The sequence below is a fragment of the Rhinolophus sinicus genome, linkage group LG07 (genome assembly GCF_036562045.2).
Source record: "Rhinolophus sinicus isolate RSC01 linkage group LG07, ASM3656204v1, whole genome shotgun sequence".
NCBI classification, from domain to species: Eukaryota; Metazoa; Chordata; class Mammalia; order Chiroptera; family Rhinolophidae; genus Rhinolophus; species Rhinolophus sinicus.
Genome location: NC_133757.1, coordinates 23,157,466 through 23,179,740, shown reverse-complemented (window position 1 = coordinate 23,179,740; position 22,275 = coordinate 23,157,466). Strand labels below are relative to the sequence as shown.

The window sequence follows — 22,275 nt, the reverse complement described above, 5'->3', positions numbered from 1 at the left end:
CCAATGCACAGCAATCCCTGCCCGCATTCTCACATAACAAACCAGGTACCAAAGAGGGCAGGACTCATTCACTTCCAACGCTTCAGGCAGCGTCACCCATCTACCATGCACTCATGTACATATTGCCATTTGACCCCTCCCCAGTTTGGGCAGGGTGAACCCCACCCCCACCCCTAGGGAGGAGGAACTTCTCCAGTGAGCTAGGGGAAGCTGGGCCTTCATGGGTGACCTGGTACTCATGCAGCCAAAGCTAGGTGGGTGGATTATTCTAGAGACAAAGGTTCAGCCTGGGGATCCACTTGAGTAGGAGGGTAGGCAGAGCAGCCTGACATTACCCAACAAGACAGCAGAGGACAACCTTCCACCCAAACTGTTCTCAACGCAGCAGAGTCTGTGCCATCCTAGTGTTTATTCACTGGCCTCAGCAGCCGTCAGAGTACACGCATGCCAGGGCTGAGGTTTTCCATCTCACCTTCTGCCACTCCTCTCATGAGTCCTCTCCCTTCAGGCTATGTGCTCCCCTTACCCCACCCTACGCACCATAAGTGTACATTTGAGTAGCCAGCTTGGTCAAGCTGTTTGGAACTATGAGTCTGGTTGTCTGTAGTTTCCGTTCCACACGAGTGTTCATTTTCCTGGTTATCTGCTCACACTAGCTCCCTACACACATCACACACCCAGGGCATCACTCACCCGCTGGTCACACCCACCCCAGTGACAGCTTTACTCCTTTCCTCTCCATTGCACAAACTTAGTCACACCTAGTTGCACACACTAGTTTGCAACAATCGGTTACAGGAACACAGCAGCACACACCCAGTCACCCCCAGTTGCACATGTTCTATTTCCATCAATCAGCCACATGTGCCCAGTCTCTCAGTTGCACACACTCTCTGACATACTCAGTGACACACCCTGTTGATGCCTGCAAAGCTGGCCACACACACACACCCTCAGCCCCAGATCGCTTCCAGGACTGGTAGCAAGTTGACTTGCTGATGGCAGCCCTGGATCTGGGAATGCAGAGATGGGGCCCAGAGGAAACTCAGGTGGGGATTCTCCTCCCTCCAGAGTATTTCTTCCCCCTAATATACATTCATCAGGCTGAGGAACCCCCATCTTCCTTTGCTCCAGTCCTAGGAGCCTCTCCTTTGGGAAACACGGCCTGTGGACCTGCTTGAGGACGCGCTCCGCTGCCCCAGGCATGCCAACCTCTGCCTGGGACCTCTATTCATGCACATGCACTGTCTAGAGATGTACCCATTTCCCACACAACTCAACTCAACCACCACTGTTGCACAAACTAACCACCACCACCCAGCACACCCACAGTTCCACTCCCACTCACACCGCCTCCAAGCCAGCACACACACGTCTCCACTTTACAACAGCAACCTCCTACCTGCTGCCTCTCATGACTCCAGTTCACTCAGGTTTCTAGTCCCTTCTCCCACATGCCTTTTTGTAGCCCCTGACCCTGTCAACTCTGGGCCCCTATCTAGTCACACCCTCTAGGGTACCTCCCAGGCTCCCTTATGCCCCTTCCCAGGTGGGTTTATTAGGGGAACATCTGTATTCTCAGCACAAACCGCTTTCTGGGCTCCAAGAAAGAGGGGTTGGCTGTTGGAGTAGAGAGCAAAGCCAAGGTGCCCCTGGGTTCGAGTGGCTGGGGACATGCAGGGCGGGAGGAATGGACTTCCCTGAACCTGAAGGCTCAGGAGGGTGGGTAGGAGGGGGTCCCCGCAGCGACCGGCAGGGGCGGAGGGGAGGCGAGCTGCCCCAGCCCGTCCCTTTCAGGGGGGACTCATGCATCAAACTTCAATTTTCCGGACGATTGAATTAGTGATTTTTTTTCTCCTGAACTAAAATACACTTAAGTCTTTGGGATTAATTACCACGTTCTGGTCCCTCAGACTGGAGTATTACTTATCGGAGCTGCGTCTGACACCGGCCCGACACCTCGTAAAATAAGGAACTGTGCCTCCTGGCCTCACCCAGCGCCGCCCGCTGCCCCGGGGCTGGGGAAGGCGGAGCAGGGAAAGCGATCCAGCCAAATTGCGCGGTGGGGCCCTTCACGTTGGCACGCTGTGGGGTCCCAGGCTGGGAGATCAGAAACTGCAGGAGTCAACTTGGCGAGCCGACCGAGGCCCCGAACCCAACTGGAAAGAGGCAAAGCCGGGCCGCTTCCCCTGGGCAGCCGGGAACCGAAAGCAGGTCTGCAGAGAGGCCCGAGTTCTAGAGAACATGCCTGCAACGGCCCCAGGCGGTGAAGTGAGTCCGGGCAAAGGGCGGGCGGCCCAGAGGGTTCCAAGCCTTAACGACCCTTACTCGAGAATGGGCGCAGGACCCACAGCCCCTCACACGATCCACCCACACCCACACTCACAGGCGGGGAATGACACGTAATGTACAATCCCCGTTCCCACGGAGCACACACAGACGGTGCATACACCACACACAGCCAGCCCCACCTCGGTCATGCCCGGCAGGCGCCCGCACAGAGGCTCGGGGCCGGCACTTGCATTCGAGGCCATTTCACATCATAGGTCCCGGTGGTAGAGCCCCAGGCGCGGCCAAGACCATCCGAGCACCCGGGCAGCTCCGGTCAGAGTCAGGAGAGCTGAGGAGAAGGTGGGATGGAGCCCAGAACCCCTGGATTCCAGCCCCTTGCTGCAGCCTACAGTCAAGCCCTCAGGCCTGCCCCAAGTCGCCGCTGCCTCCCTGCGCAATGGGGCCAGGAAATTAGCCAGCCCCACGCTGCGGTGCTTGGTCGGGCAGAGTCGGGCCGCAACAGCCACATGTGCTGTCGGCTGGGCTCTGGAAGTCCACCCATAGCCTGGCGGAGGCATGGAATCCAGCAGAGCCGAAGAGACTCGGCGGCTCGAATCCGTTCCCCAAAGTGTGGGGGACACAGCGCGCGGCGCGCTCTCCCGGGGGCTTCTCGGCTCTGGCTCAACCCCGGGCTCCGTTGTGTGCCTCGGTCCCTTTCACTCCGACGACGGTCTGTCCTTCCTCCGCCGGCCCTTTTTTCTGGCCTATAGAAACAACGAATTCCTTCTCGTCTTTCAAGGCCTGGGTCCAATGCCACCTCCTCTGTGAAGCCCCTACCACCTGGAGCCCCAAACTGTTTCTCCGAGTTCTGCAAATGCGCTTTCCCTGCCCCTGGGTCCAGGGCTACTATTAGCGTTGGGTCTCGTCCACTAGACTGGGAGCTCCTTGAGGGCAGGAACTGGATCGGATTCGTTTCCATTTCCCCAGCCCACAGCTCAGCCTGGTGCCCAGAAGACGCACAATAAACATTTGCTAAATTGAATGGATCTTTCCCTTTATTTTATTAATCCTTATCCTTCCTTCTTTCTTTCCCTCCTTCCTTCCTCCCTCGTTATTTTTTTATTTCTTGGTTATATTCAATTGTCATGTTTTTCAGGCTCATTAAATCCATTTAGAGACAAAAGAATAAAAGGCAGAAGGGGAGGAGGGGGAGGAGGGAAGGGGGAGGGGAGAGGAGGGAGGGAGGCCGGAGAAGCAAACAAATAACCCGCTTTAACTAGACGGGCGGATAAATGGCCCCGTTTCTCCTCAGCCCCGATGCGCCTGCTTAGCTGCGCGCCCCGCGGGCGCCGCAGCTCGGGTGGGCTCAGCCCTGAGGCCGCAGCCCCCAGCCGGAAGGGACCCAGCAGGGCCGGGCCCCGGGCGGCGAAGCTAGGAGCGGCCAGAGGTGCCAGGGCCGCTTCATTGGGATTCATGGGCTTGTTGGGCGGGCGGCCTGGGGCTCCAGGCGCGGGGCGGGGGCCGGGCGGGGGGGGGGGTGTTGCGCACGGCGGGCGCAGATGCCCGGGTGACCGCCGTGCCGCGGTCCCTGCGCCGCCTTTGTGCCGGGGAGGCGCGCGCGGGGACCTAATCCATCAAATTGTCTACAAATTGTGAAGAAAATTCAAAAACCATATGGTCGCCAGCGCCGGCGCGCTCTGGGCTGCGGAGGGCCGTGGCCGCGCCCGCACCCGGAGCCGCGGGGGGCTGGGCCCGGCTATTGTCGCCTGTCAGCGGCCGCCCGGGTCCATTCGTCCCGGCCTTCATGGTCCGCGCTCCGAATTACAGACCCATCCATCCTAAGAAAGGGCGATTTATGTCGCCCGGGAGGAACCGGCCGCACGCCGGCCCGGCTGCCCGCCGCCTCTTTCCTTTTCGTTCACTCCCCTCTTTTCTTTCCCCTCTTCCTGTTTTCTCTCTCTCTCTCTCTCTCTCTCTCTCTCTCTCTCTCTCTCTCTCTCCCCCCCTTTCTCCCCACTGTGACTTTCCACTTTCTCAGTCCGCTTTTGGAGTGTCTTTCTGTGCTCTTTTTCTGTGTTTCTGTCTCTCAGTTTCCTCCTGGACACGTAGGTTCCTGACTCAGGCCCCGGGGCCCCATCGCCTTCCCGAGAACAGATGCGTATTTCTCACATCAATTTTGCGGAGAAAAGAGAGCTGAGCGGCCTGGAGGCGGGACCCTCCTCTGGTGACAGCAGCCACTCGCCAACCCAGCGACAACAAAAGCCCAGGGAGAAAACCCGCTCAGTCCGGAAAAGTGAAAGCAGCTTATATCCCTGTCCCTGCCCCTGCCCCCCTCATGGCGCAGGGACCCCAGAGAGTCCTTGGGAGATTGATATCTCTGCCCCTAGCACCGTTCAGAGCCCAGAATTTGTGAATGTCACCAGAAATTCACCCCAAACTCTCAGACACTTCGGGCTCACATCTCCCCGTGCCTGTGTGCCCAGTTCAGCCTGCCCTTGGTGCCTTGGTGCCTTTTTCTCTCTCCCGAAGGGTGAGGCCCTCCTGCAGAACCGAAACTCGGGAGCCCTTAGGCTCCACCCGGCTGTCCCGCTAAGCTATACCTGCCATATACCGGAGGCTTAGCCATGTCCCAGGGAGTCCAGGATAATGCCTTTGGGTCCCGGGTGGGATGCACCAACAGTACCGCAAGTCCCCCTCCACACTTTGTCCCACACAAATTAATTTTGCACCCGTGGCGCTCCCACCATACGCACGCATTTGCGCCCAGCAGTGCACGCCTCACTTTTTACCCGGACCTGACGAAGCCGGCTTCTCTAGCCATCCCCACCCTATTTGGAGACTGCCGCGTGTTTGTGGGCAAGAAGAGCCTCCTCCCACTACTACCCCCCCTCCCCTCTCATTCTCACCCCTGCCCTGAAACTCCTCCAAATCTCCAAGGCCAGGGCAGCCGGTGACTTGCAGCCGGGAGACACCGAACCTGCCGCGGCTTCCCTGAATAGGGCCCACTCATTCAGACATGGTCACCGCCGCTTCTAGTAAAATGGCAAAGACTTTATTTATCGGAGAAAGAGGCCTTGGGTACAGTCCGGGGAGGAGAAGGCAGGGCAGGAGCAGGGAAGGGGCACGCGGGACCCACCCTCATTCGGCCAACCTTCTCTGGCCAAGTCGAGCTAGGAGCAGGGCGTTGGAGACTGCAAGACAGACCCAGAGCTGTGGAGGAGGTGGGGTGAGGGCTTAGGTTGGCCTCTCAGTCTCTGACACATGCAAAAAAATTCTAAAAAGAGTAAAAAATAATTCTAGGGCTTTGGGTTCCTTTTTCGTTGGTTGGTTAGATTTTCCCCTGCTTTGTCCCTAAGACCCGGACCCCAGCAGTCAGTCCAAGAAAACCGAGACAGGGTGGGGAGGAATCTTTAAAATAGCGTTAGGGGGTATTGGGAGGCAGAAATGGCATCGAAAACAGACTTCTCTCGCTAGGGGAAGAAGAGATCCTTTTGAAACTTGCAAGTCAGGACCCAGCTGCCCACCTCAGCCCCTTCCCACGCGGGGGGGGGGGTGAAGGCAGAAGGAAATAAAAGAAATCAACTGCAATAGGCCTAGGGAGGTGAGGAGGGAGAGGGCCGGTGCATTCGCCACATGCAGAGAAAAATCAAAACAATCAGGGCGGCCCCCTCCTCCAGACCGCGGGGTTCAGTGTCCGTTACCCTCAATTCTGCCTCACTCTCAGCAAACCCGACAGCCTAAGAGCTTTGAAAACATGAAAATTTCCGAGATTTTAAAAAATAAAAAAGAAAAAAGTCAGGCTGCAGTGGGAAGAACCCGCTATATAGGTTTAAATATTTATACAGAAGCCATACAGAATTGCACGGCGAGGGCTCCCGGGGCGGCGGAGGCCGCGCACGGCGGCCGGCCCGGCCGGCCAGCCCGGGTTTATTGCTTCGAGAGGGAAGAGGCGGCTACTAGGAGCCGAGTCCGGGCTAGGGACAGGGGAGAAGGCGGGAGTTGTAGAGGAGGTCCCAGCTCCCCTCGGCGGTTCGATCGGAAGGCGGTGGGCCTACGGGCTCCAGGGTCCCCGGGCAGCAGAAGATCCCAGTGCCGCTCAATCGTCCACGTCGATCTCTTCGTCTTCCTCGTCCTCCGAGCAGTCCTGGCTGCTGGCTGGCTGGTCCGTGAGCGGGGAGGCGGGGGAGAGCTGCAGGGGCCCAGCGCCCGGGGCCTGCGGGGCGCCTGGGGGGAGTGCCGGAGAGCCAGGCCTCGACTTGGCCCTGCCGCAGCCGCCACCACCGCCGCCCGTGGCTTCCGAGTTCTGCTCCAGTTCGGCCAGCGCCACGATGTCCATCTGCCCGCTGGGGCCCAGTTTCTTGGCGGATTCCACGTCGGCCTTCATCTCCTCCAGGTCCCGCTTGAGCTTGGCGCGCCGATTCTGAAACCAGGTGATGACCTGAGCGTTGGTGAGGCCCAGCTGCTGCGCGATTTGGTCGCGATCAGCAGGGGACAGGTACTTCTGGTAGAGGAAGCGCTTCTCCAACTCGTAGATCTGGTGGTTGGTGAAGGCCGTGCGCGACTTTCGCCGCTTCTTTGGGGTCTGTCGCTGCCCAAAGATGGTCATCCCGTCGCGGCCTGTGAGGAAACCATAGTATAGGCTTGCGCCAGGGGAGAAGAGACCCCACCCTGGCTCTCAGTCACCTCACCCAGGCCCATCCGGCCTACGGTCTGCCCTTGTTTCCTCCTCAGATTTGATTCCACTTTCCAGACTAAAGCAAGCCTCTGCTATGGCAAACCCCTTCCCCGGTATCTTGTATCCCGGAAGTCCCTAGGAAAATTTGTTTTGGTTTCTGTCCCCCACCTAAGAGTTGGTTTGAAAAACTCAAGGTTGCTAGAGAGGAAGGGAGCCAGACAGGGACACCCTGACTTCGGTGTCAATGTTGGTACTCCACCTCTTCCCAATCACCCCAACTCTACCCTTACCCAAAAGTTCCCAGCAAAAGGCTCTCCATTTCCCACCCCAGGAACAGGGCTAAGAGTTTCCAGGCCACTGGGAACAGGAGGGAGCCAGGTAGGGCAGGCAGACTGCAGAGAGCTTGGGTTCCCGCCACCCCTCTCCAGTCACCCTGGCCTACCCCGAGGTCCCTAGAAAATCGGGTTTGGGTCCCGTCCCACCCATCTTCACTCCCAGCGGCAGCGGCTTGGGCTGGAGGGCCCTGACCGCCGGTAGGGGAGGAGGCAGACTGAGGCACAGGGCGCGAAGAGCATTGGGCATACGAAGCGGGGCTCTGGGTGCTTGGCGCAGGGGAACCCCAACGGCGGCACCTACCTTCGGCTGCCTGCAGGACGCTGACCTCCAGACCCTTAAAGGTCTTGCTGGCCAGCTCCTCAAGCGCACACAGCGGCGAGGTCTGCGAGAGCAGCGCGCGGCCCGCCAGGGGCAAGCCGCCCGGCGCGTGCTTGTCCGCGGCCGCCAGCAGGTGCGCCGCCCCGCACAGCGAGTAACTTCTCCGCACAGACGGCTTGTTGAGGATGTCCTCGATACTGAATGGCGTCAGCGGCTTGTTGGAGTTGGCGGGCGGTGGCAGGTGGTCCAGCGGGCTGCGCCGCCTCTCCTCCCCCGGCGCCGCCTTGCCGTCCTCCTTGGAAGTCATCTCGGCCTCGTTTGGGGGCCCGGCCGGGGCGGCTCGGGCCGCGGGGACCCAGCCCGCGGGCAGCTCGGGCGCCGGGCGGCGCGGGCGGGTGGCAGCTGCGGGCCGGAAGGAGGCCGCGCCGGGCAGGGCGCGGGCCGGGCGCAGGGCCGATTAGCGCAGCGGCAGAGGCAAGCAGAACCGCACGGGGCCCCGGGAAGAGGGCGCTGACGCGGGCGCTGCCGCCGCCGGGGCTTCCAGCAATCCGGGGCCCGAGCCGGGGCGCGCCGCGCGGGGCTCCAGTTTCGCCAGCCCCGGTGCTATTTAAAGGTGTCAGGTGGCTCCGCGGCGGCTCCTGGCCCCGGGTCCTGGCGGCGGCAGTTGGAAGAGCCGAAGCGAGGGCGCCGATCCCGTACTGCGAGGGGAGGCGGAGAGATGGGGCAATTGACTATTGCTAACAAGTTAGCCTTGATCGAGGAGTAATCAATTATCTGCAGCAGCACTTCTCTCTCTCTCTCTCTCTCTCTCTCTCTCTCTCTCTCTCTCTCTCTCTCTCTCTCTCTCTCTCTCTCTCTCTCTCTATCTCTCTCTCTCCTCCCTGTCTTTCTCTCTCTTCTCTCTCCTTTCTCTTCTCTCCTCTTTCTCTCTGTTCTTCCCCCGCCTGTTCTCTCTCTCCCTCCCTCTCCCTTCTCTGCTCCCCCCGTCTCTCTCCTTCTCTCTCCCTCTCCCTCTCTTTCACTCTCTGTCTGTCCAATGCAGGCGGCTCTAAGTTGGGAAGCTCATTAATTAGCGGGCCGGGGGTAGGAGGAGCCGGCTGGAATTAGCCTGCCTAATGCGCCTGTCAGTCCGGGCGCTGCGCCCCGCTCGGCCCGAGCTGTTTGTAAATTACATTAGCTGCGCCTTTATTGCACCCCAACCTCCGACGACTGAAAAGCCGCCGCCCCCACCCCAAACTGCGAGCCGCGCTCCCGGCGCACCCGCCTCCCGTCGGCCTGGCTGCGGTGGCAGCGCTGGCCCGCAAGTCTCAGGCTCTCCGACCAGGGATTTTGGTGTCCGAGAAGGACGGCTAGAGCCAGCCGGGGAGGTTCGCGGCCGCCCAGCGGGCCAGGTAAGACCAGGAGCCTGGGTGGGCCCCGCCGCCGCCCAGCGCGGACTTTGCCAAGCTGTGATCAAGGACCCAGCGCCCCTACCCCTAGATTCTCTTGCCCCTCACGCGCGGCCTTGGGCCACGCGCCTGGGGAAAGGATATCAGGAGGTCTGAACGGGTTCTACAGCCCTGCGCGAGGCGATACGGGACACAGGAGTGGGGGACTCCACGGGTTGGGGAGGTAGCCAGAGGACTCAGCCTTCCCCAGCCGAGAGACGGATGGGGGAGTCGGTGGTGACTCTAGGCACCTCTCCCCGGGCCTGAGCCCAAAGAGACAGCCTTACCTCCCCCGGCAATCTTGCACACTTACCTCGGATCAAGGCTCTAGAGGCCGGCTGGGGCCACCGCCCGCCTGGGGACCGGCGTCCGACCGGCAGCCGGGCCGGGTGCAGGGGCTAACGGGGTCGGCTCCGGGCCTCCCCGCTGCGCTCTGCCGGGCCCCGGCCGGGGCCCCGCTGGCGGCCCCGCCCAGCCCAGCGCGGGGCTTGAGTGCACCGCCCGGCCGACTCCAGCTGTTCCGGATGCGGGGCGGGGGCCCGGAGGGGGCGGGCCGTGGCTGGGGCTTCGCTCTCAGGAACCCGCAGAGAGGACGGGGTTAGAGTCAGACTAGAGGCTGGGAACCCTATGGCCTGGACTGACATCAGGGAAGCATTTGTGTGCATGGGCATTGGAATGTGTTTGTTTTTGAATATGTATATTTGTGTGTGGTTCTTCGTGTGTATATTTATGTAAACAGATGTGAACCTGTGGGTATTTAGGCATGTTTGATACCTTACCTACATCTTTCATTTCCCTGAGGCACCCAAGGGGGCTGTGCCCCCAGGCTCTTTTCTCTCTTGCTTGGCTCATCTGGTTTGTATGGGGCCTCTGGCCCCACCACCCTAATTTTCTACCTCTGCCCCTGGAGAAAGGAGGGGAAGAAAAGGGTGTTGGAGCCAAGGGAGGAAGAACTGCTTTCTTCCCCCACACACAGCCCCAGCCCTTTCTCTGGCTTTGTTTGTAAACTCCTGGGCAGCCAGTGCCATCCAGCAACCCTGCTTCGTCTAGAGAAGGGCCCAGAGAGGCCAGTGTGGAGGACGGTGGCCCAGTCCAGAGATTGGCATGGGAAGAATAGGACCTTTTGGGCTTTTTGCTCCCCATACCTGCCCCAGAAAGGGGACAAGCCACGCTGGGCTGTGGGGCAGGGGACAGGTTCTCTTCCTGGATGCCTCCAGCATAGGGGTCGCAGTGCACCAGAGATCTATTGCTTTATCTCCCTTTTATGTAGTTATTTGTTTGGAGCATGGCTCGCAGCTCTCCAGAGTAAAAGGGACAGTGTAAGGAGAAAGGATTGTTGTTTGGGAACCCCAGCGCCTGCCCCAGGCCTACTTGGGAGTGTTGGGAAGAGCTACTTACCCTCTTCCTCATCTTTGTCTTGCATTTTGGGGACAGGAAAGGTGCTCAGAGACAGGAATGGTGAGAACGGAATTCTCAGTTCCCCCAGAGCTGCAGAAACATCCCCAAGGCAGGCCTGTCTTTAGTGCATCAGCTGTTCTGGGAGCCAGGAGGTGATGCTGGGCCTAATAATTGTGGAGTCGGAGCCTGGAGATGGTGGAGAGGGACCTGAGGGAGAGGGCGCCAGGGAGCAGGACCCTGCTGGTTTGGAAGCTCTGGGACCATTTAGGGTCTGCCCTCTCCTCTCACTTCCTGCTCTCAGGATCTTGCCTCAGCCTCTGGTCCACAGCCTTTCCCTGTCATAACCCCCAAAGCCCTGACCCAGAGCCTCAGGCAAGCCACATACCCCCTGCTATCAGAGGAGGCCCCTATAGATCAGGGAAGTTGACTCTTGGGTCCCTATCTTGGGAGGGGCTTCCTCCCATACCCACCCCCCATTCTTTTTGTCTGTTCCTGTCTTCACACCTGATGCTGGCCTGTAGGACAGGATCAGAAGGACAACCCTCCTACTGCCCATCTCCCAGTCCCTCAGGACCAGAGAAGTTTAGGGTTGCTGTGAGGCTGCCAGGAAGATGAGGAATGTCATTGGGAGCAGGGGGGCAGGAGCACAGAATTATTTTGCTGGGGCCCTGTTTCCTGGGACCTTTAGTCTTCAGCCACATCATGTCAAAGTGTACAGAACATTCCAAAATCTTCTGCTATGTTACCTCTTCCACCTACTGTTGCCAAACCTCTTATTCCCACCCTGGCCAATAGTACCTACGGGTCAATCCTGAGGCTTTGTGTTTTGGCCTAATTGGTTGAACTCCTGAGCCAAATAGCTCAGACCTGCACAGCTAGAGGTTCAGGGGGCACCCGGTGGTGCCACCCCCATTTTGTTGTTTAGGGTAACCTGTCTCCATCGCCTCATCCAGGCTATCTTCAAAAACCAGCCCAATTTCTCCATGGGCCTTTTCTGTACCTTGCAGTTTCCCCAACTCAAACCCTAGTATGTGGATGGTGGGGATCTTCAGAATTCCTGGGAGCTCAAATCCACCAGCTGCCCATACCCCTCCTGCAAAGTAAGGAGTTGTGTTCTGGGTTTTCAGTCAGACTGACTCCCCCTCCTGCCAGACAAACTGGGCGGTCCTTGAGGGCAGGGACCTTGATCTGGGGATTCTATCCCCAGATTCCATCCACCCTCGCTGACCAGGCAAGGGGAAAGGCTTGGTTCTTGACTGGCCCCCCTCAGGAGTTTTGGAGGTTGTGAAAATTGGAAGACTGAGTAATTCAGGGGCAATGGGGTGGGGGTTGGTGGAAAGGAACTCTGCTGTTGCTCTCCAGAATCTAACTTTCTGCCCAACCCCCTTCCTGGGATCCCATACAGGGTTAGGAAGACATTGCAGGGTCCCTAATCCCCAGTCAGCTGAGCCAGTGTCATCTCCCCTGAAGCTGGAAGTAGCTTATTCCTTGAGTCTGCTCCACGGAGGGAATGTCTGTCTTCAGAGCCTGATCTATACTGTATCCTGACTCCTGAATTTGTGCTTGCTGCCTATACCGCCAGAGTCCAGTCTTATTCCATCTCCAGTAGAAGGGGAAGGGATTATTTTGCCAAAAATTTGTTTTCCCCCTAGTTTAGTGAATATTTCAAAGAGGAAGGAAAGAGCATTGCATGAATTGTCAAGATAAGGGGACCCTACAGAGCCAAACTAAATGAGTTGTTTCTTAGCACAGGAGAATAATTCAAGTCAACCCCCAAAGGCTCCATCGCTTTAATCCAGATTGTTTTGGTAGCCCCATTCGTTTCCAGATTATTTGTGTAAGCACCAGTGTTGGCCCTCAGGCTAGAGCGTCCCTCAGAAAAAAGGTTCTGACACCGCTTGAAATGAGTTAACTTGACCACCAATTGGGATCATTTCTGTCCCCTGGGGACCTGCTACTCTCTCTCCTTGTAGAATTCAGAGTGTTTCTTCTGCTATAGAAGTAGACTCCGATAGATTGCCTCCTGCCATCCTGGCTGAACTGGGACTGCCCACTTGGTTTTTATATTCTGCCCTGGGCCACCATCTGCAGTAACAACAACAATAACCATGACAATAAACACCATAAGTCCTTACTGTGTGTGCTGGCTTCAGGCTAAGAGTTTTATTCATTTCACATATTACAACCCTCTGAGGTAGCTACTGCTATTACCCCGATTTTACATATACGGAAAATGAGGCCCAGAGAAGTTAAGTAACCCACCCAAAGTCACACAGCTGGTTTTGTGTCACTAGGATTTGAGGACTGGTTTTTCTGACTCAAGTCATAGTCCTAGAACAATGGGGTTCTTAACCCGAGGCCCCCAAGGTCTCTTTGAATGGGCTTCAGGGGCTCTGCAGATCCTGGAATTGTGTAAAATTATGTATGTGAGCCCAAGTAGGCACATTTTTTCCCAGGGACAATATCACATAACATTGGATTCTCAAAAGGGGTTGGAGATTCAGAAAAAGGTTAAGGTCAGAAGTAGGCCGGTAAGGGAAGGAGAAGGGGAAAAGGGAGGAAAGCTGCCTCCTCAAAGGCCTGGGGAGTAGGGAGCCAGTTGCTCTGCAATTCAGGCTGGGCTGCAAGCCTGCTTCTGGACCTGCCCTGTTTTCTCTGGTCAGTCCCAGCTCTCAAGACCTCATCTGGCAAAGAGAAGTGGGGGCAGAATCTATGCCAGGGCACTCCTTTGGAGAGCACCCCTCCCTGCTTCTTCCCTCCCTACTTGTTTTGTGATCTGAACTCCTTTAGAGCCTCGTGACAGGGTGGCCCCACCATAAGAGCCAACCTCTTTCAGGCACTTCAGTCCTACAGAGGGGGATTGACTGCCTTTTTGAAGTGTGGGGGACATAGACAGACCACGGAGTGACAGAGACAGAGAAAGAGGGGATGAGACCGTTCCCAGGAAGCGCTCAAGGCCCAGGTGACCATATTCTGCAGCCTCCAGAACAGCCCTCTTTTTTGGTCCCAAGCCTTTGCTCCTCTCATCCTGAGGCAGGAAGGGTTTCTGTCACTTCCCTTCCTGGCACCTCTTCCTCTGTTTTTAGTGCTCAACTCATTTGGAGAAACCTTCCCTTCTCTGTTCAGCTTCTCTGTGCTCCTTAGCACACACCTCCTTGATGTCACATCAGATTGCCGGGGACCGGCTGGTTTGTCTCTCTGCCCTTCTGCCTCTCCACCTGGCTGTGAACTTGGGGAGGAAGGGACCTGAATCTCCTCTCCATGCCCTGTGCCAGCCTGGCATATACCAAAGTTTCCTCATGCATTTGTTAAATGAATAAAAAAAAGAAAAAAGAGAGGCAGGCAGGGACCTCAGTCTGTGCCCCAGAGAGAGGACCAGGAGTGTGAGGGGAGGGTAGGTACATTGTTCTGCCAGCTGTGTGCAGATGTGTGAGGCACCCCTGCTGCTCTAACACACAGAGAGGGGTATAGAAACCTCATTCTTTAATACTTTTTGGCCATGTCATGGGGTGGCTCCTGGGTTCTGGACCCAGCTGTGGTATGGACTAACTCAGGAATGGAGGGTGTTACTTCCCTCCCTCCCTCCCTTCCTCCCTCCCTCCCTCTCTCCCTCAAAACAGAATTGAGTGCCTATCATGTTTTGGGCCCAGAAGCAGAGAGGAAGAACAGACAGAAGATGAAGGGTGATGAGCAGGAAGGAGTGGCAGGAAACAGACACCCCCCCCCCCCCCGTAGCCCAGGAGACTGTAAAGAGGGTAAAGATAAGTGTGTGTGTGTGTGTGTGTGTGTGAAGTCTGGTTGTGTCCTAGTGGAGGTGGCATTTGAGTTAAGCCTTGAAAAATCAGGAGCATTGGGTAGGTACAGAAGTGGGGACCACTCTCCAGGCAAGGGGGACAGCCAAGCAGGACGCTGGAAGTGCCAGCCCAGAGGGAGAAAGAGAGTGCTCCCATATTTCCAACCTCTCTCACCTGGGCAGCAAGCTGCTGGGATGGGGTGAAATCCCTGGTCCCTTGTGCACACCCCCCATCACATCTGCAGCCAGAGGCAGGTGCTGGCGGGCTCCTGGGAGGGCTGTTTGGGGCTGCAGGGGTCAGGGAGTTGGGATGAGGCTACACCTCCAGTCCTTGCTACTCCTGGACCTACAATGGGGTTTCCATTCTCCTTGCTGCTCTCAGAAGCTCCAACAGCTTGACCCTCTCTTTCCCTTACTAACCTATTTGGCCCAGGAACTCCTGGGTCTGAGCACAACTGCTGTTATTGGTAAGTGCCAGCCATTGCACAGAGGTCTCATTGCCTATGGGAGGGCCCCAGGCTTCAGAGTGGGCAGCGAGGGGCCTAGGCTAGACCAGGTGAATATGCAGAGGGACCCAAGAAGGGAGAGAGGAGAGAGACAGAGGAGCAGGCCAGCCCCACTAGCCGGGGACAGGAAAGGCCTGAGTCAGGCTTCTCATAATAAACTGCACTTGAATAATTCAGCAGCTATGCGGGGGCTCATTGCATTAGCACTGCCGCCCACACCGTCCCTCGTGTTCCAGCTGGGGGGGGGGTGTCACTAACACGCTTGAGGAGGGGAGCCAGGATAGAAGACCACCCTGCTCGCTAGTATCCTGGATTCTGCCTGGGCCAAGTGCCACAAGACTCCCTGGTCCCGGAACCTTTGGGGCCCCACTGGTCAGAGAGCCACCTGCTGGGCAGTGCTGTCCCAGCTAAACCGCTCTCAAGACCCCCAGCAAGAGAAGACAGGCAGCGGGACCAAGACCAGACTAAGGGACGTGCTGGGTCAGGGGCGGGGGCGGGGGTGGGGTGGGGGTCCGACTTGCAGGAACCAACTGCCCCAGTGCCTAACCGCACAGAGAATGTGGGCAGTGTGGCTTTGAGCAAAGTGGAGAAGGCAGGCTCAGGCCTGTGCTCAGAGCCCGGATGCCGTGGGGCTGCTTCGCCCGGGCCTGGGTTTTCCTTGCGATCGAAGTGAAGTTCTGGGGAAGTCGCAGGACCCTCCACCCACTCTGGACCCCCAAGTTCCCAGCCTCTGCTTCCGCATCTCCGCATCTCCGGGACCAGCGAACCCAGTTCTGGCTGTGTCAGCCGCTGGTGAGCGTCCCGGCCCTGCGCTCACCAGGGCAAGGAATGGAGCCTCAGGTTACTGGGCCTGGACAGAGGCTAAGTGTATAACACTCGCAGCCTTATTTCGTTTGAGTGGAACCAGTTCCCTTTGACTTTTCCATTTCCGGCGTGTACCTGGATTCCTGATCTTGAGGGATCGTGTTTCTTCCCTTTCACATCCCCCGCTGCTTATTTCCTCCAGCTCTTCCCCAAGTTCCTTCACTTCCATTAGGTCGACCCACCCTCTTTTCAACAGCCCGCTCCTTTCCCCAAGCAGCCTCGCTGCCCTTATGTGGTGAACTTTGGCGGAGACCCTCGCACTGGCTCCGCTGGCCCTCCCGGGGCTGGCGCAGACAGGGACCCAGCCTGGTCCTCACCAGTGTCCCAGGCAGCCAGACCAGAAGCCCCGCTGAAGGCAGCTCTCGTGCCTCTCCCCCGCGCCGCCCTCCCACCTGCCTCCAAGAATCTTCCTGTTTGTCCACTGCCTCCTCCTTCTTCTTATCTTCTTTCCTCCTCTACACGTTCTTTCTCATTCGTTTTTCTTCGTTTGGTAAGTGCGGTCTGCCGCAGCCCCTGGCCCCTGGGGGCAGAGTAAGCCCCTCTTGAGGCCTCAGCTGGGGCTCTGGGTTCGTGGCTAAATTTCGAACAGCTTTCACCACAGGGCGGCTCGGGTGACTCGGAAGAGGCAGATGAGATGGGCTAATGGCACCTTGACTTCAGATGGCCCCGCCATCGGTGGGCTGTGTGATCTTGGGTAAGTCTCTTAATCTTTCTGACCCTCGATGGGAGTAAAAGTCAGGAGATTTAGGGAGAGTGATGAGAGACTAAGTCTTTTCATTTGTTTCGGAAAGGGGTTGCCTGCTTTGGGGCCTAAAGAGGAAGTGAGATTCGTGGGAATTGTAGGTTTGAAATGGCCATTTATTTTAACGAATATTTCGGGGAGCAGCTAGTAGCTGCTTTTTATTTTTCTTTTTTACAGTTGACGGGCTGCCAGGTGTTAGAAAACCTTCTCTCCAATCCTGACCAGATCTCCGTTTTACCTAACAGAAACTGAGGTTAAGATCGCGACGCACTGGTCAGCGCCACAGGTGGGGTTCTGACCCAGATCCTGCTCCGAGGCGCTCTTGCGTTTAAGCCATACAGTCTCGCCCTGGACTGGTGAATAGAGCCCTAGCCGGCGGTGGCCGAGACCTAAACCGGGAGGGGTGGTGCTGAACCTCCGAGGTTTCCCCTTTTTTCGTGCTGGGAAAGCTTTGAAATTCTTATTTTCAGGTAAACGATTTTGGTGCCTCCCAGAGAAGGATGGAAATGAGACCCAAATGAGGGACTTCCGGCGTGTTATGGGAGAGCCCCGGGGGTTGGACCAGGTGGGCAACCTTTCTCAACGTAGAAGCCATCGCTCCCCGATTTTTACCTCCTTCGAGTCTGTCCATCCGCTCATGAGTCTGTCAGGCCTGTGGGGCCTACGGAGGGGGAGAATGCGCATGGCCCTACCCAGGGCAGAGGTATGGTCAGATGACCCTCCCCCGCGTTTACACTTTCCCGGAGTGCCTCTAAGGTAGAGTCCTCCTAGCTGCAGAGAAGGGACTGGCTGTCGGGGTGCAAGGTTGGGCAGGCTGGAGACAGGGCCTGGGATCCCATGGCCGGGCCGGGAGGGGCTGGAATCCGGCTCCCCGGGCGACCCCATCCCTAGCTCCCGCTGTAAAGTCGCCCTGTGGCAGCCCCGACAGGCCACGCGTCCCTCGACACAAGTCCCATTACATTGTATTTATGTTTCACTTTATTGTTTTTTTCCCCTCTCTTATTATTGTCTCACTCTGGGGGAGGCAAAGGATATAATATATTCATCTTTATTATACCAAATCTGTGTGAAGCATTTAATAAAACGCTGTTTCCACACAGCCAGGGATATTAGCGTGAGCTACTCTTAAGTTAATGCTCTGGTACTTGGGGCACCTCCGCCACAGCGCCTACTGCTGGCGGGCGGGGGGAAGCACAGGCCTTGTCTGGTGCGCCTCCGCCTACCCGGAGTTCTGGGTGCGCTTCCCAGCCCGGGCGCCCATCCTAGCAGTCTCTCAGTGATCCTCGGGCACCAGCATGGGAGAAGGGACTCAGAAGAGCCAAGTTCAAGTCCCTTCCCCCCCCCCCCCCGCTCCTCCCCACCTTACGCTTCTAACCCACTGTGGGCCTGGGTTTGTGCCTGTGAACATGGAAAGAATTCTATAGGCGCTTTCCTCTCAGGGCTCTTTCTTGGGAGGCTGAAGAGGCCATGCGGGTGGATAAGGCTTTATAAACAGGAAAGAAAAAAGTCAGGATTTGTCAGGATGGGATGGATGAAGGCCAGAAACAAGGAGGCCACAAAAGTGGTTCTAGGCAACATAGACCCCCCAAGCTGGACCCCAGCCTAGACTGGGGAGCAGGGTGCAACTACAGTTTAAGCAGAGCCCAGAAGGTTTCAGCATGCCTAGCCTCGCCTCCAGCAGATGAATATGACTGAACTTTATAAAGCTCTTGGCCTGTCACCGTAGGCTCTTCCATGATCCTCCCTGTAGGTAGGCAAACAGTCTTTATAGTCCAATTTGCAGCTAGTAAATTGAGCCTCAGACAGGTCAAGTGGATTGTTTGAGGTAACTCAGCTGGGAAGTAGCACAGGGTATTCAGATTCCACTTCTCTCCCTCCCCCAGCCCTCCTGATCCCTACCTTCCCCCTCATCCCCCCATCCCCATCCTCCAGGGTATTCTATGGCCTATAAGCTTTACATTCTGCTTTCTACATACTTGCATGCACACACACACACACACACGCCTACATGGTGATGCCCATGAGAAGGAGAGTCATGTGACTTTCCATATCCAGCCTCATTGCCCAATGTCCTTTACAGCCTATTGTCTGGGTTCTTTTAGGGCCCTGATTTTGGTACATTGACCTGACTTAGGCCCTTGTACCAGTGTTGTGGGGGAGAGGTGGGGGCAACTCCTCAGGCCAGAAGGAGGTGTTGTGCAGGTAACAACTGGAGTGGCCAGGTAAGTCCCCCTACACCCTCCCCTATTTCTCAGTCCTCTGACCCCATCACCCCATCCTTGGGGGCTGTATTAGGTCACCCCACATCCTGTAGGCTGCTGGTGAGAGCTTCTTTGGAGGCTAAGGATACTTGAGAAATCTGACAGCGCCACCTGGGGCTGGGGAGAAGGGTACAGACTCACTATATGGCACGGCTGGGACCAGGGTGAAGCAAGTGAGGTACCTAGGGTGCACGATTTAAAAGGTACTTGCTCTCAGTGTTGTGTATGACCCTTAAATTTTGTGCTTAGGCATCTCTCTCACTGGCCTCACCCTAGACCAGCTCTGCTGTGTGGTCTCAGATGTGGAATCACCACCACTGCCAAGCAGGGATAGAGAGGATGGTTTCAGCTCATCCTTGTGAATGGCTTTCTGAAGGGAAGAATATAAACAATGGGAAGAGTTGCCTTATGTGGGAGTGAGCTCTTGCAACAGGTGGAGCTTGCTCAGAGCCGGCTGAAAAGGCTAATAATCAGTCATATTGCCATCATCATGATCTTCCTTGTTTAACTATCACTTACTTTGTGCCAAGTAAGAGCTTTAATCACATTATGTCATGTAATGTATATAAATGTGTTTTGGCCAAGGACGGGATATTAGTCTCTGACCTTCTGGGTCTTTTTCAGCTCTGTGAGTCTGTTGTTGCATGAAACAAAAGGCACTTCTGTTGATTTTAGTTGGTTCATAGCATTATAATTATTATTTGGACTTGCCTCATGGTCTTTACTCATAGGTAAGCTCTTTGAGGGCAGGGACTGTGTCGAATCTCATTTTTTCTTTTTACTATTCCCTCTGCTCTTCCATGCCCCACACAGGACTAAGCACATAGCATATGTTTAATAAATGTGTATCAAACAAACACATGAGTATTCAAAGGCTGTCTGTCTACCTGGCCATCTACTTTCCAGGCTGTGAGCAGCAGAGCCATTAGGGGGGTCATTGGGAAAGCTGGTACCACCTTTGTAGTCATTGTTCTCCTTCCCTGACAGCTGAGTTGAGTTCAGGCTGTCCCTGTAGAGCCTCGTCCCACATTGTGCTCTCAGCCCTGTTCTAGTCAGTGGGTAAGACAAGGTGCAGAAGGAACTCAACTCTCATAGTGGACATACTCATGAGAAACCATTCAGGTAGGGGAGAGAGCCTCTGGGAGATCAGAGCAGGGAGTAGCCCTATAACCAGAGAAGTCTGTCTGGCAGAGCTGGGACTAGAGCTAGGCCTTGAAGGATGGGAAGGATTGAGAGGTTGGAGGGAAGAAATACAGTATTCCAGGCTGGCGTGAGAGGGGGCAGCAAGAGCAAAGGGGCAGAGACAGGACGGCTCACAACAGTTTTGGGAGACAGGTAGGCCGGCCTGGCTAGAGCACCAGAGGAAGATAAGTGGGGAAAGACATTTGTGGAATGCCTTGAATATCCAGGCCTGAACCAGAGACCAGAAATTCGGGTTCAGAAACCAGGATCTACACCCTAAAGCCCAGAAACCAAAATCTAGAACTCAGAGTCCAAGGCCAAAATCCAGAACCCAGCCTTATCCAAAGCTGTCTTTTTGTTTGGTGTAAGATGCCAAATTCAGGTGCATGAGCTTATTAGGTAACAAGATACTCTTCTGGTTGGCTTGGCTTTGGAAACACAAGGCCTGGCACAATCCCAGAGCTAGGCTGGCCCACCTGAAGCCTGCCCTCCAAGGCTAGCATGATCAGCTGTCCTAGGTCCCCCTAAATCAGAATCTGAAGTCTGGCCTCATCTGCAGTCCAGGTACCCCTGAGCTGGGGCAGGAGTCACCCACAAATATCCAACCTCCTACCCACCCCCAGCCCCTCTATCCTTCCCTCCACCCTTGATACAGGTAGGATCTGGGCTTCTAGGCTGGACCCAGCTGGGCTAGGCCACTGGGGGGTGGAGCCATGGTGTCTGTGGTGGTGCCAAGCCAGCCAGCATGTAGGCGTTACTGTGCCGGCCTGTCGAGGAGCGCAAGCCTGCCAAGGAGCCGGAGCGCTGTGCCTCATGGAGGGTATCAGGGGTAGTATTGTCAGCGCACAAATGCTCAACTTTATGTACTTTTAACTAGAGGTGTAACAGATGGCCCCGTTTCTGTCCAAGCCAGGGAGACTGGTGCCCATTCCGGCTGCAGCCAATCAATCCCGCCACTCTGGGGGGAGCTACAAGCTGGGCTGGGAGGCCTGGAGCCAGCAATCGCGCAAGGCTGTCTGTTCGGGCTGGCCCGGCACTGCCTTCGCCAGCCGCTCAGCCGTGGGCCTGGGGAGGTAGGAGGGCAGGCAAGTGGCAGCCATGCCCGGCAGCCTAGTCAGAGGCCTGTCTGGGAGAGACAGTCTGGACCCACCTCTCAGGACCCAAATGGCCAATGAAGACATTCAAGTCCCTCACCCGCCTCACTTTGTCCTTTCTCCTGTGGTCTCTGCTCAGTATTGAAGCCCTAAATCTCTAGCCTCAAAATTCTCCAGATCCATAATCCTGCAGTGTCCTGTATGGTAGACACCGATGTTCTTTGGGACTGGGGGTGAGTAGTGGTGCCTTTGGGAGAAACATTCATGGGACTGCAGAAGACTTCGAGAAATGCCCAAGACAGCCAGAAAAGAAAACAGCAGGATCCGGGGATCTCAGAGATGGGGTGAACTATTAATGAATCTATTGATACATTCATACAGTCAGTCAATGAACATTAATGAAAGCCTACTATGTGCCAAGTCCTTTGCTAGGCACTGGGGTCAAAATGATAAATAGGACATAATTCCTGTCCTGGAGACCTTCTCAGGGAAATACAAATACATGGGTAATTAGAGAGATGAGCTAGGGCTCATAAAAATCTCCACACGGACTATGGGAGCGCAGAGCAAGAGCCTTTAATCCTGCCTGGGGGGGTCCCAGGAAGAGTCTAGCAGGGGCTCACTCTGAGCTGGGTGTTAAAAGACCAGTAGGAATTTTCACTAGAATTGAAGTCAGGGAAGGGCATCTGAGAAGAAGGAATAGCATGTACAAAGACGTAGTAAGAAAGAGTGTGGTGAAGGTAAATATCTGAAACGATGTGAGTGTGCCGAGGTTGGGACATGGGAGGTGGAGTGGAGGGGGTCAGCTGGAGGGGTGGGGGCCAGGCCTGGTAGGTGTTGCCTTGGCTTCGTTTCAGCAGGCTGGCAACCTGACCCAGTTACCTCTCTTGTGACCCTAATGCCCCTGATCCCAGGGCCAGTGGGAGTAAGGAAAGGAAGAAGCAAGGCCTAGCAGCACATGGGCAAAATGGGAACTCAGGGAGGGGACCCGGAGGCATCAGTCCTTTGTAATGATCCCAGTCCTGGTCTTCGACTCTCCTGCCTTGAGGGGTGAGTGCCTGAACCAGGGGCTGACTCTCCCCCAACTATGGACCCCCTGGATTTCTGACTCTCCTAAAAACAGCCTTTCTGTAGGTTCCTTAGAGAGGACTTGGATTCTCATTCATTCATTCATTCATTCATTCCTCCATTCATCAAACATTGAGCATCAGCTGTGTTCAAAGCCCAGGCAGGAAGGATACTGAGGTATAGACAGCATAAAGCTGGACTGTGAAAAGCTCAAGTCTAGACATAAGAGGAAGAGGAATCTGGGCAGGAGTCCTTTTGTTGAAGAGGTTCTTTTGAGGAATCATTAAGAAAAGAAAAAAAAGGGAGGGCCTTTTGTATTAAAGCGTATGGCTCAGCACAG

General features: G+C 56.1%; 1 protein-coding gene and 1 long non-coding RNA gene across 2 annotated transcripts; one reads left to right on the top strand and one right to left on the bottom strand.

Moving 5' to 3' along the window:
- Positions 1 to 5,301: 5,301 nt before the first annotated feature.
- LBX1 (ladybird homeobox 1) lies at positions 5,302 to 9,540 on the bottom strand. Its single transcript, XM_019724945.2, has 3 exons — positions 9,341 to 9,540; positions 7,583 to 8,298; positions 5,302 to 6,888 (listed from the first exon to the last, which is right to left on the bottom strand). Exons 2-3 carry the CDS (start codon positions 7,905 to 7,907, stop codon positions 6,368 to 6,370), a joined length of 846 nt encoding a protein of 281 aa, XP_019580504.1. The 5' UTR covers positions 7,908 to 8,298; positions 9,341 to 9,540; the 3' UTR covers positions 5,302 to 6,367.
- LOC109443965 (uncharacterized) lies at positions 8,866 to 17,418 on the top strand. Its single transcript, XR_002136764.2, has 4 exons — positions 8,866 to 8,991; positions 16,190 to 16,282; positions 16,508 to 16,616; positions 16,801 to 17,418. It is a non-coding gene; the product is annotated as an uncharacterized LOC109443965 (long non-coding RNA).
- The last annotated feature ends 4,857 nt before the right edge of the window (positions 17,419 to 22,275 follow it).

Excerpts from the sequence above, each read along its gene's own strand:
- LBX1 (XM_019724945.2), bottom strand. The coding sequence starts at position 7,907 with ATGACTTCCAAGGAGGACGGCAAGGCGGCGCCGGGGGAGGAGAGGCGG. Across the intron at positions 6,889-7,582 it reads CGTCCTGCAGGCAGCCGAAG|GCCGCGACGGGATGACCATC; the intron begins GTAGGTGCCGCC and ends GTTTCCTCACAG.